A 10,485-nucleotide genomic window follows, 5' to 3' on the forward strand; every position below is an offset into this window, starting at 1 on the left:
AAGATAATTGTTCGGGCTCTAACTCTAGATTATTCACTTATAATGTTCAAGTGAGTTTCTCGAATTCACTCAATTATTAGTTCAAACGTTCGGCAGAAACTCCTCTCTCGATTAAGTCTTAACTTCACGAGATGAACCAAATTAAGCACGGTGAAGATATGCAAGAATGCGTAGTGGATTGGTCATTAAGAAACCTCTTTCGATTATTCTCCTAACTAGGTTTAATCAATGATTCAACTAGCTTCTTTCGATTACTTAGAAGAATCTATGAACTCAACCAACAATATAATGCAAAGATATTACAAGTTATGCCTCTCTCGATTACATGAACTAGTGAATATAGATGCAATAATTAAATCTTCCAAAACGATTCAATACATAAAACTAGAGTTATAATCTACAAACAATCATCAACACACCAAATCCATCAAACCCTAAAGGGAACTACTCCATAGACATGGAGAAATTCATCATAAATATAATTAAAATATAGAAAAATATAGATTCGATCCAAACTCGAGTCTTGAGTGAGGAAGGAATGATGAAATCCCCGTGCTTGTGTTCTTTCAACTCCCCCCTTAGCTTCATTAAGTCGAAAGTATGTCAAAAGTCCCCTAAAAATGTGTTTCTGGTGTATTTATACCAAGTAGGAACGAACCCGGACGAAACTACCCTCTTTGAGCCGAAGTGGGAAAACCTACAAACTTTTTACACTTCATGCGTCACACTATGCTACACAGGGTGTGTAGCATTAGTGTATTTTGCTCGGTTGTAAACTCTCTGAACTTAGCTTGTCTGACATAATTTTGTACTGATGTCACGCACTATGCCGCGCACTATGCCTAGCATTAGTGTATTTTTCTGTCAGACCCAAAAACTCCAAGTCTCTCAACTTCTCAAACTTCGGACGAAATTTTGTACTAATGCGACGCTTAATGCCACACCTTATGCGATACACTAGTACATTTTGCTCTAGCCCTTGATCTTTCTTCCAACTTTCGTATGCAACGCCGGTCCACGAGCCCCGGACGCGATCCCGATTTAATTTTTTGGGCTTTTACTCAGACTTCACAGCTCCAAATTATTCGATTTAGCTCCAGAACATCTTCTTAACTCGGAATCATCTCCTACAAAGCATAAAACACATAATAAGTGCAATACACTTACATTCAAGCTCAAACACAAGTAAAATGCAGTAATTTGAGTGAAAACTATGACTAAAACACGTGATTCTAGCCTACCATTAGTTAACTACGACAATAATATATGTTCGTTCTCAGTTATTTGGAACCTTCGTCTAAATTTTACAAGACGGGAATATGGTTTGATATAATGATTGCATGCCTAAGGGAACTTTATGTATTGATCTACTTTATAAATCGAAAAACAAGATAGTACCAGAATTTTTAGTTTTCACTTATACTTGAGATACGTCGAACAAATAAATACTAATATGGTGTTTGATTGAGTTGTTATATGGTGTTAAGCAACCAAACACTTGAGAGCACAACATCAGCACACCCCAGGATGTCTGATTGGTTGGGAAGTGGAGCGGGCACTGTGGTTGGCACATCTGAATTGTTTAGATATTAATACACGTATTATATGTTGACCAAAAAAATACATGTATTATACAGATACAATGCAAATCACATGAAAATTACAGAGTGGAACCTATATGTTAAGCGAAGATTCCTCACTGCCAAGATTGTACTGCTTTCTACAGCCGAGAACGAATGAAAACCTTTTTTCCATTAGATTTTGCAGGCGTTGAACTCTTGATAGGCTCATCAGAGAACTCTAAGGAATCCAATCCATTGGCACACTTAGCTGACACCTCATTTTGCTGCTTCATGCTATTCATGTCATCCTGAAGTTTCTCCATCTTTGCTTGCATCTCCTCCATCATAACAGTAATTTCTTGTTTGTCAAGTCTAGGACGTGAAGGCGATTGATCCTTTGATCCTTCCTTTACGATTTTACTCCCACCTGCAGAAACAATTGAAAATACTGAAATTAATAGGTATATCAACACACAAAGTAATAAATGTTAAAGACGAAAATCATAAAGAAATATGTGAAAATTTTAGAAGGCTAAAGATAACCATCTCGACTCACGACTATTCAGTTCAAGAAAATATCAAGTAGAGCTCGTTCCAAGGACGAATGTGTCAGCATATACGTAGCTGTTTGTGTTACCCAAATCCAAACATCTGGTTCAAATATTGAAAGGACCTCAAAGAAATCAACGGAGGGGTCTGTGACTATCATATCCTAAGTATAGAATTACACTCCAAAAGTTTTAGTGAAGAGTATGGTCAGAGCGAAGGAAGGCTGTGCTGGCTGGGGTATAGAGTAAGATGCTTTCTCAAGATTAGAAATGATTAGAAGCACACCAGCTTTTTGCTTGGAGCAATAGATTATTATTTGCACCTATTGCCCTTCCCAAACATCAACCAAACAAGGAATTAGGCTGGACAAATTCTTATTCTCCTAATGATACCCCCATCCCTGACCATCCCCACCCTCCCTCCCCCCTCTTCCTCAACCCAAAAAAGAAAGGAAAAATTTAAGGAGAAAAATACATGAAGTAAGCTCATGATAAGTTAACCCCAAAGATAAGGGTGTATTTTGAGAACAAACGACGGATAAGACCATTTAAACTAATTCAAACTATGAGCAAGCCATGCCATGCTCAATTTCTGTTTTCTATCATGTTGAGGTCCTACCAAACAAACTTCAGAAACAAGAAGTTCCCCTTTTTACCAAGAATTAAGTCTGGAAGAACTAATTACAGTATATTGGAATATAAAAAGGTAGAAAGTCTTGCATTCACTGGGTTCAACTTAATTCTAAACATCCCAACTTCCAGTGATTTCTCAGGATTAACAACCCAACTTTATGCTCAACCAAAATGGAAGAGCAAAAGCAATTACTTTAAAGCAATTTTTCCAAAGAAACAAAGAAAAATTAAGTACCATAGCAATTTTTCCAAAGAAACAAAGAAAAATTAAGTACCATAGCAATTTTTCCAAAGAAACAAAGAAAAATTAAGTACCATATTTGGGGGAATTCCATGCGCAATAAATACAAATGAGGAAGGAAACTGGCAGACTTAAATAAGCTAGGCATAAATACAAACATGAGGAAGTAAACCGGAAAACTTAAATAAGCTAGACTGTGTTATAGACTTATAGTACAGGATTTGGAAGGGATAGTTAATAAGTGGGGAGGTACTTCCACAACATATTGTATATGCAATGGTACCAACAGAATTAAGTTGTGGTCTGATATTTGGTGTAGAAAGTTGTCCAATATTAACAGTCTACCAGCAACTGTTTTCAGTTGTCAGTCACAAAACGGCCTGGGTCTCAGATGTTTATTTACACAACGACTTCAAGATGGAAGGTTAGTAGTTATCTGAAACCTTTAAGCTAAATAAATCTCTTTGAAACAGCTAATCCCGGAAACTATGTATAATACAATAGTAGACACTCCTAAACAATAGTAGACACTTTCAACCATATTATACTTCACTCACTCCTAAACCAAAGGTGCCTCTCTTCTCTAAATCAACCCATCTGATTGGTTCATATATTAGCCCAGCGATCACCACTGGAGTAGATTGAGTTACTCTACCATAAAGTTAAGAAGATTATAGACGTTGCACAAGCAGAAGGGAGAAGTCCAACTTCAAGGTTCTCTCCATCACCAAGATTATAGACATTGCACAGAAGGTTAAGGTATTGTCTTGAGAATCATAATAACTCCTATGGAACTACACACCGAGTTTCTCACAGGAAATAACGCTTACTCAACAACATGTTGTATAACAGCCCCCAAGGGTGTAGCCTAATGGTCAATTAAGTGGGAGGAGAACAACCAGGTCACATCTTCAAATCCAAGCGGGGGCAAAAATACTAGGTAATTTCTTTGATCTGCTGGTGGGAAATGGAAGTTATCCCGTGAAAATAGTCGAGCGCAGACTAGTCCCGACACTACCTTCATAAAAAAATGTTGTATAACAGTAGCATATGACTTTCCCCTCACACACCGCATCATAGTGATGCAGTATAAAGCTAAGGAGATGAAATCAATTTCTACCATTTGAAAACCTATTTAAGTAAAATCCAGCTCAACCTTATCAATATTATCAAAGAGCGTACAGTAATCTACTAATTCCAACATCAAAATTCAACAACTTATTGAAATTGGACAATTCCTAACTAGTATGCAAGCACGTCATAAACTGTAATATGGCTAAATTTTTATGACATTTGCCATGACATAATATCCATTATAACAAATTTGTGGATCATGACATTTGCCATGACATAATATCCATTATAGCAAATTTGTGAATCATAACATTTGCCATGACATAATATCCATTATTAGGTTAAGGATTTCTTGCTATAAATAGAGGAGTTTCTCCTCATTTGTATACACACCAACAAGACTTGTCTTCAATTCTTGTTTCTTCCTTTCTTCCTTTATTAAGAGTGTTTTTGTATGAGAGTTAGTGTTGGGAAGCACTTGTGTGAACCCTTTCTTTGGAGTGATCTTGTGAGGTTATTCCCTTAGGGTATTTGGGATTAATTAGAGTATTTACTCTAATTTTGTACTCTCTTTTGTACTCTTATTGTTATAGTAAATTGCCCCTCTCCGCTTGTGGACGTAGGTCACTTTGACCGAACCACGTTAAATTTGTGTCTTCTTTATCTACTTTAATTGTCGTTGTTATCAACTTCCATTGTCTTTGTTATTGCCATTATACCGTTGTTTGGCTATATTCCGCACTACCCGGGTTCCCGATCCTAACAAATTGGTATCAGAACCGGATCTAATCGGGTTTGTTTTAGTAGCCAATATGACTCTAACAAAGACCTATGTTGAGAAATTTGACCGAAGTGCAAACTTCGGAATGTGGCAATTAAAGATGGAAGCTATCCTAATTCAGGATGGCTTAGACTTGGCGTTGCAAGGAAAGGAGAAGAAGCCGGATAAAATGACGGATGAGGAGTTTGCCGTCATAGACAAAAGGGCAAAAGCAGGTATCATTTTAAATCTCTCAAATGAGGTTTTACGTGAAGTTTCTATTGAAACCGCAGCTAAAGGCATGTGGGAAAAATTGAAAATCTTATATATGAAGAGGACGGTGGAAAATAGACTTTACCTGAAGCAGAAGCTTTATACAATTCGTATGAGTGAAGGTACCTCTATTCTCTCTCATCTTGACACCTTTGATTCCATTCTTATGGATTTGAGTAATATAGATGCTGAAATTAAAGATGAGGATCAAGCTGTGTTACTGCTTTGTTCTCTACCCCCATCTTTTAAGCATATAAGAGATACTATGCTTTATGCAAAGGATAATATCTCTTATAAGGATATTAAATCTATCTTAAAATCAAAAGAACAGATAGATAGTGATATTACTGGGGAAGCTATTGGAACTCAAGCGGAAGTTGGCTTGTTTGTTAGGGGCAAATCCGACTCCAATTCCAGATACAATAATTTAGAGTGTCGCTATTGTCATAAGAAAGGTCACAATATCTCTGAATGCTATAAACTGAAAAATAAAGAAAAGCACAAAGAAAGAAAAAATGAGCACAAAAATACTGACACCGCCGAAGCTAGTGTAGCAACTGATGAGGTTGAGGGAACTATATTTTTAGCAACTGAAACTAGTTTCAGATTAGACAATGAGTGGATTTTAGATTCCGGTTGTTCTTATCATATGTGTCCTAGAAGGGACTTGTTTTCTACATATGATTCAGTTGCAGGTGGAGTTGTCCAATTGGGTAACAATGTTACTTGTAACGTTATTGGCAAAGGTACAATTCGGGTCAGAATGTACGATGATGTGGTGAGAACTCTCACCAATGTTAGATATGTTCCTGAGTTGAAGAAAAATCTCATTTCTTTGGGCACTTTAGAATCCCTTGGGTGCAAATTCACTGGTAAAGGTGGAGTTCTGAAAATTTTTCAAGGTGCTCGTGTGATCATGAAAGCACATAGATCTGGTTCGTTGTATACTTTATTGGGATCCACTGTTATAGGCCCTACTACAGTTTCGGTATCAGACAATTTGTCTGATTTTGATGGCATTAAATTTTGACATATGCCCATTGGGGCTTTTGCGGAGAAGGTGGAACAAATTTACGATATCAGCCAAAATTAGACCAAGGTGGAGATTTGTAATATGGCCAAATTTTTATGACATTTGCCATGACATAATATCCATTATAACAAATTTGTGGATCATGACATTTGCCATGACATAATATCCATTATTAGGCTAAGGATTTCTTGCTATAAATAGAGGAGTTTCTCCTCATTTGTATACACACCAACAAGACTTGTCATCAATTCTTGTTTCTTCCTTTCTTCCTTTATTAAGAGTGTTTTTGTATGAAAGTTAGTGTTGGGAAGCACTTGTGTGAACCCTTTCTTTGGAGTGATCTTGTGAGGTTATTCCCTTAGGGTATTTGGGATTAATTAGAGTATTTACTCTAATTTTGTACTCTCTTTTGTACTCTTATTGTTATAGTAAATTGTCCCTCTCCGCTTGTGGACGTAGGTCACTTTGACCGAACCACGTTAAATTTGTGTCTTCTTTATCTACTTTAATTGTCGTTGTTATCAACTTCTATTGTCTTTGTTATTGCCATTATACCGTTGTTTGGCTATATTCCGCACTACCCGGGTTCCCGATCCTAACATAAACCCTTTACAAATAAACCACATAAACATTCCAAAATACAAAAATTGCCCAAAGAATATATTGAAGTTTTTGTGTGTGTGTGTGTGTGAGAGAGAGAGAGACTACCAGCGACGGTTCTGAGAGACTCGTCAACGGCAGAGACAATAGCAAATTTACGGAGCTTGCAGAGAATGTTGCTAATTTTCTCATCTGATTGAGTTCCGCCATACTTAACGGGACTACTGATTTTGGTTACCGCCGACGTTACACTGTACTCACCTTCTGAAGAAGCATATGCATCTTCTGATGGTTTCTGTTGACTTCTCCGGTTGAAAAGCTTCCCGGCGACTGCTCGGAATTGTTGTAAAATGCCCATTACCTGTTGTCCACAAAATGTTTTGCTCTTATTTCGTCTTCTCTCTACCTAATATACATATGAAAATGACTATTTTTCATGATATTATATTTCTATATCTTCGTCATATTTATGCGTCAGCCTGTTATTTTAAAAAAATCATATTACTAATTTTGCTTAATTTAATGTATATAATTAAAATTTAAAAAATAACCTGCTTTACTCATCTTTATTTTTTATTTGATTCGACTAATTTTGGTACTAAGTTGTTAAAATGTCAAATAAAAATATTAGTAATTCTCGTTTGTTACATAAAGTTGTCGAACAAAAATATAGCATTAAAAATGTAATTTTAATTTTAATAAATAGTAATAGATGAAATTCACAGTTTATACTAATTGTTTGGTCAATTTAATGTGTATAATCCAAATAAAACTTTTATCTAACTATTTAAATTATCTCAAAAAAATTCGATTCTATTCAACTGTTTTTGCTACTTATTTGTTAAAACATCAAATAAGAATATTAATAATTCTCATTTGTTATGTAAAGTTATCGAACTATATAGCATTAAAACTTGTAATTTTAATTTTAAGAAATAAAAGTATGATGAAATGAAACGACATTTGCTTTACAAATTGGGTTGTTTATAGGACGGATTGGACGGATATTTACGTTTAACGGTTCGACTTATCGGTTATCGACTTGTAAATAAACTAATCCGCTAGCCACCTGATAAGATATTGGGCGGATTTGGTATCGGATTAGTGCTTATCAGACGATTTATCGGTTATATCAAATAGACAATAAAAATTACTTAAATAAGCAAGACATTAAACAATAGAGACTATCCAATCACAACCACACTCCAATACGCTAATGAAGCTCTCATTGTTAATGATAGTTTCTTCTTCTTTAATTCTCTTACAATAAGCAAACTAAAATATAAATTGGGGATTCTTCATCAGTAATAAAAGTTCAGTTAACATAAATTCTGGATATAATTTTGTTTCAGTTAGCAATTTAAATGATTTATTTGAGCAGAAAGATATCAAACCTCTAGATCTGCCTAATTCTACCCCCAAAACAAGTTATGATGACGTTAAAGCTCAAACTGCTAAGAAGTTGCTTCATAATGGGTAAAAATATAAATATAATAATTATTAACAGGTTAACGTTTTATCCGATAAGAAAATTAAGTAATCCGCCTCCGAACCGATTAATCGTTAATTATAAAAATTTAATATGTTCACCAACCGTTAATCCGATAATCCGATACCAGTAATCCATTAAGCCACTTTTACGGTTCTATGTAACGACCTGATCGGTCCTTTTTATAATTGCGTCACGTTACCCCTTTTATAGCTTCACACTTGTGTGTTTATGACTTGCGGGGTTGATTAGTTTCGCTCTGAAAAATTTTCAGGTTGATTTGGACCATTGATTCTAGACTTAGTAGGCGTTTGGACATAAAAAATATAAAATTCAAAAAAATGGTGAAAAACGTTTTCAAGTGAAAATGGTATTTGAAATTTAGAGTGAAAATTTTGGGTTGTTTTTGAAGTTTTGTGAGTGATTTGAGTAAAAATTTTGAAAAATAACTTTTTGAATTTTTTCAAATTTTTGAAAATTTTCAAAATGCATCTTCAAGTGAAATTGAAAATTTTATGAACAAACACTGATTTTGAAAAAAAGTAATTTTTTTTGGAAAAGGGAAAAAAAAACAATTATGTCCAAACGGGCAGCTTTAATTTGAAAATGTTGACCAAACTTTGACTTTTGAGAAAATGACTCTGGAACTGTGTTTTATGACTCCGATAGCTTCGTATCGTGATTTCAGACATGGGTGTATGCCCGGAATTAATTTTGAAAGTCCGTAGATTGATTTGTCTTGATTTTGTCGAAATTTGACAATTTTTAAATTGAAAAGTTTGACCGTAGGTTGACTTTTAACCATCAAGCTCAGAATTTGATTTTGGGATTGGAATAGGTCCGTTATTGCATTTAGAACTTGTTTGCAAAATTTGGCATCGTTCGGAGTTGATTTGATAGGATTCACATGCTTAGTTTAAATTTTAGAAGTTCTTGAAAATCTCTTTGAAAATCATGCTTTTTAGAGTTCAATTCGTACTTTTAGACATTAATTATGTGTTTTGATCGTGCGAACGAGTTTCTATGACATTTTTATACTTGCGTGGATATTTGGTTTGGAGCCCCGAGGGCTCGGGTGAGTTTCAGATACGTTCCGAAAGTATTTTGGACTGAAAATAACAGTTGATGTTTGGTGCCCTTTGGTGTCGTAATTACGAACACCAGGGTCGCATTTGCGACCATAGCAAGAATTCAAGGTATCGCAAATGTGATGTCGTGGTCGCATTTGCTAATAGCTTCTCGACTGGGCTAGGTTTGCTTTTGAGACAAAAATGTCGCTTTTGTAAGGGCAGCAGGGGTCGCAAATACGATTCCATCTTCGCATTTGTGAAGAGCTTCCCAAGTCTTTTGTGCCGCATTTGCGAGGCTTTCTTCGTAATTGCGAGGGTTCACAATTGTGAACTCATATTGCAATTGCGATATTTGCAGCTGAACATAAGAATTGAAAGTCGGGATTTATCTCTCATTCTCTCATTGAGTTTTGAGAGTCGATTTGGACTCGGATTTTGAAACTATTGCGAAGAGCTTCCTAAGCCTTCAATGTCGCATTTGCGAGGCTTTCTTTGCAATTGATTTTCACCTTCAAACCTTGGGTAAGTGATTCTAATCATATTTCATCAACATATTTTAGATTCTAACATCAAATTCATATGCATCAAATTAGAAATTGGTGAAACTTTGTTAAGTTATATTTTGAAAAATAAGAAATTGAGTTTTGAGAGTCGATTTGGATTTTGAAACTATTGCGAAGAGCTTCCTAAGCCTTCAGTGCCGCATTTCCAAGGCTTTCTTTGCAATTGCGATATCTGTAGCTGAACATAAGGACTGAAATTCGGGATTTATCTCTCATTCTCTCATTTTTGAAACCTAGACTCGGTAGGAGGCGATTTGGAGAGGGGATTTTCACCTACAAACCTTGAAGTAAGTGATTCTAATCATATTTCATCAACATATCTTAGATTCTAACATCAAATTCATATGAATCAAAGTAGAAATTGGTGAAACTTTGCTAAGTTGTTTTTTGAAAAATAAGAAATTGAGTTTTGAGAGTCGATTTGGACTCGGATTTTGAAACTATTGCGAAGAACTTCCTAAGCCTTCAGTGTCGCATTTGCGAGGCTTTCTTTGCAATTGATTTTCACCTTCAAACCTTGGGCAAGTGATTCTAATCATATTTCATCAACATATCTTAGATTCTAACATCAAAGTCATATGCATCAAATTAGAAATTGGTGAAACTTTGGTAAGTTATATTTTGAAAAATAAGAAATTG

At 35.3% G+C, this 10,485-nt stretch overlaps 1 protein-coding gene across 2 annotated transcripts; it reads right to left on the reverse strand.

Annotated features, from left to right (window-relative positions):
• Nucleotides 1–1,564: 1,564 nt before the first annotated feature.
• Nucleotides 1,565–7,139, reverse strand: LOC107765857 (uncharacterized). Of its 2 annotated transcripts, none has more exons than XM_075242249.1 (2): nucleotides 6,986–7,139; nucleotides 1,565–1,989 (listed from the first exon to the last, which is right to left on the reverse strand). In XM_075242249.1, the coding sequence occupies exons 1-2, from the start codon at nucleotides 7,080–7,082 to the stop codon at nucleotides 1,721–1,723; spliced, it is 366 nt and encodes a 121-aa protein (XP_075098350.1). In that variant the 5' UTR covers nucleotides 7,083–7,139; the 3' UTR covers nucleotides 1,565–1,720. The 2 variants fall into 2 exon arrangements, with proteins under 2 accessions (XP_075098350.1, XP_016440043.1); XM_016584557.2 differs by having other exon boundaries at nucleotides 6,833–7,135.
• Nucleotides 7,140–10,485: the final 3,346 nt, after the last annotated feature.

This window comes from Nicotiana tabacum, chromosome 21 (assembly GCF_000715075.1).
Source record: "Nicotiana tabacum cultivar K326 chromosome 21, ASM71507v2, whole genome shotgun sequence".
Classification (NCBI taxonomy): Eukaryota; Viridiplantae; Streptophyta; class Magnoliopsida; order Solanales; family Solanaceae; genus Nicotiana; species Nicotiana tabacum.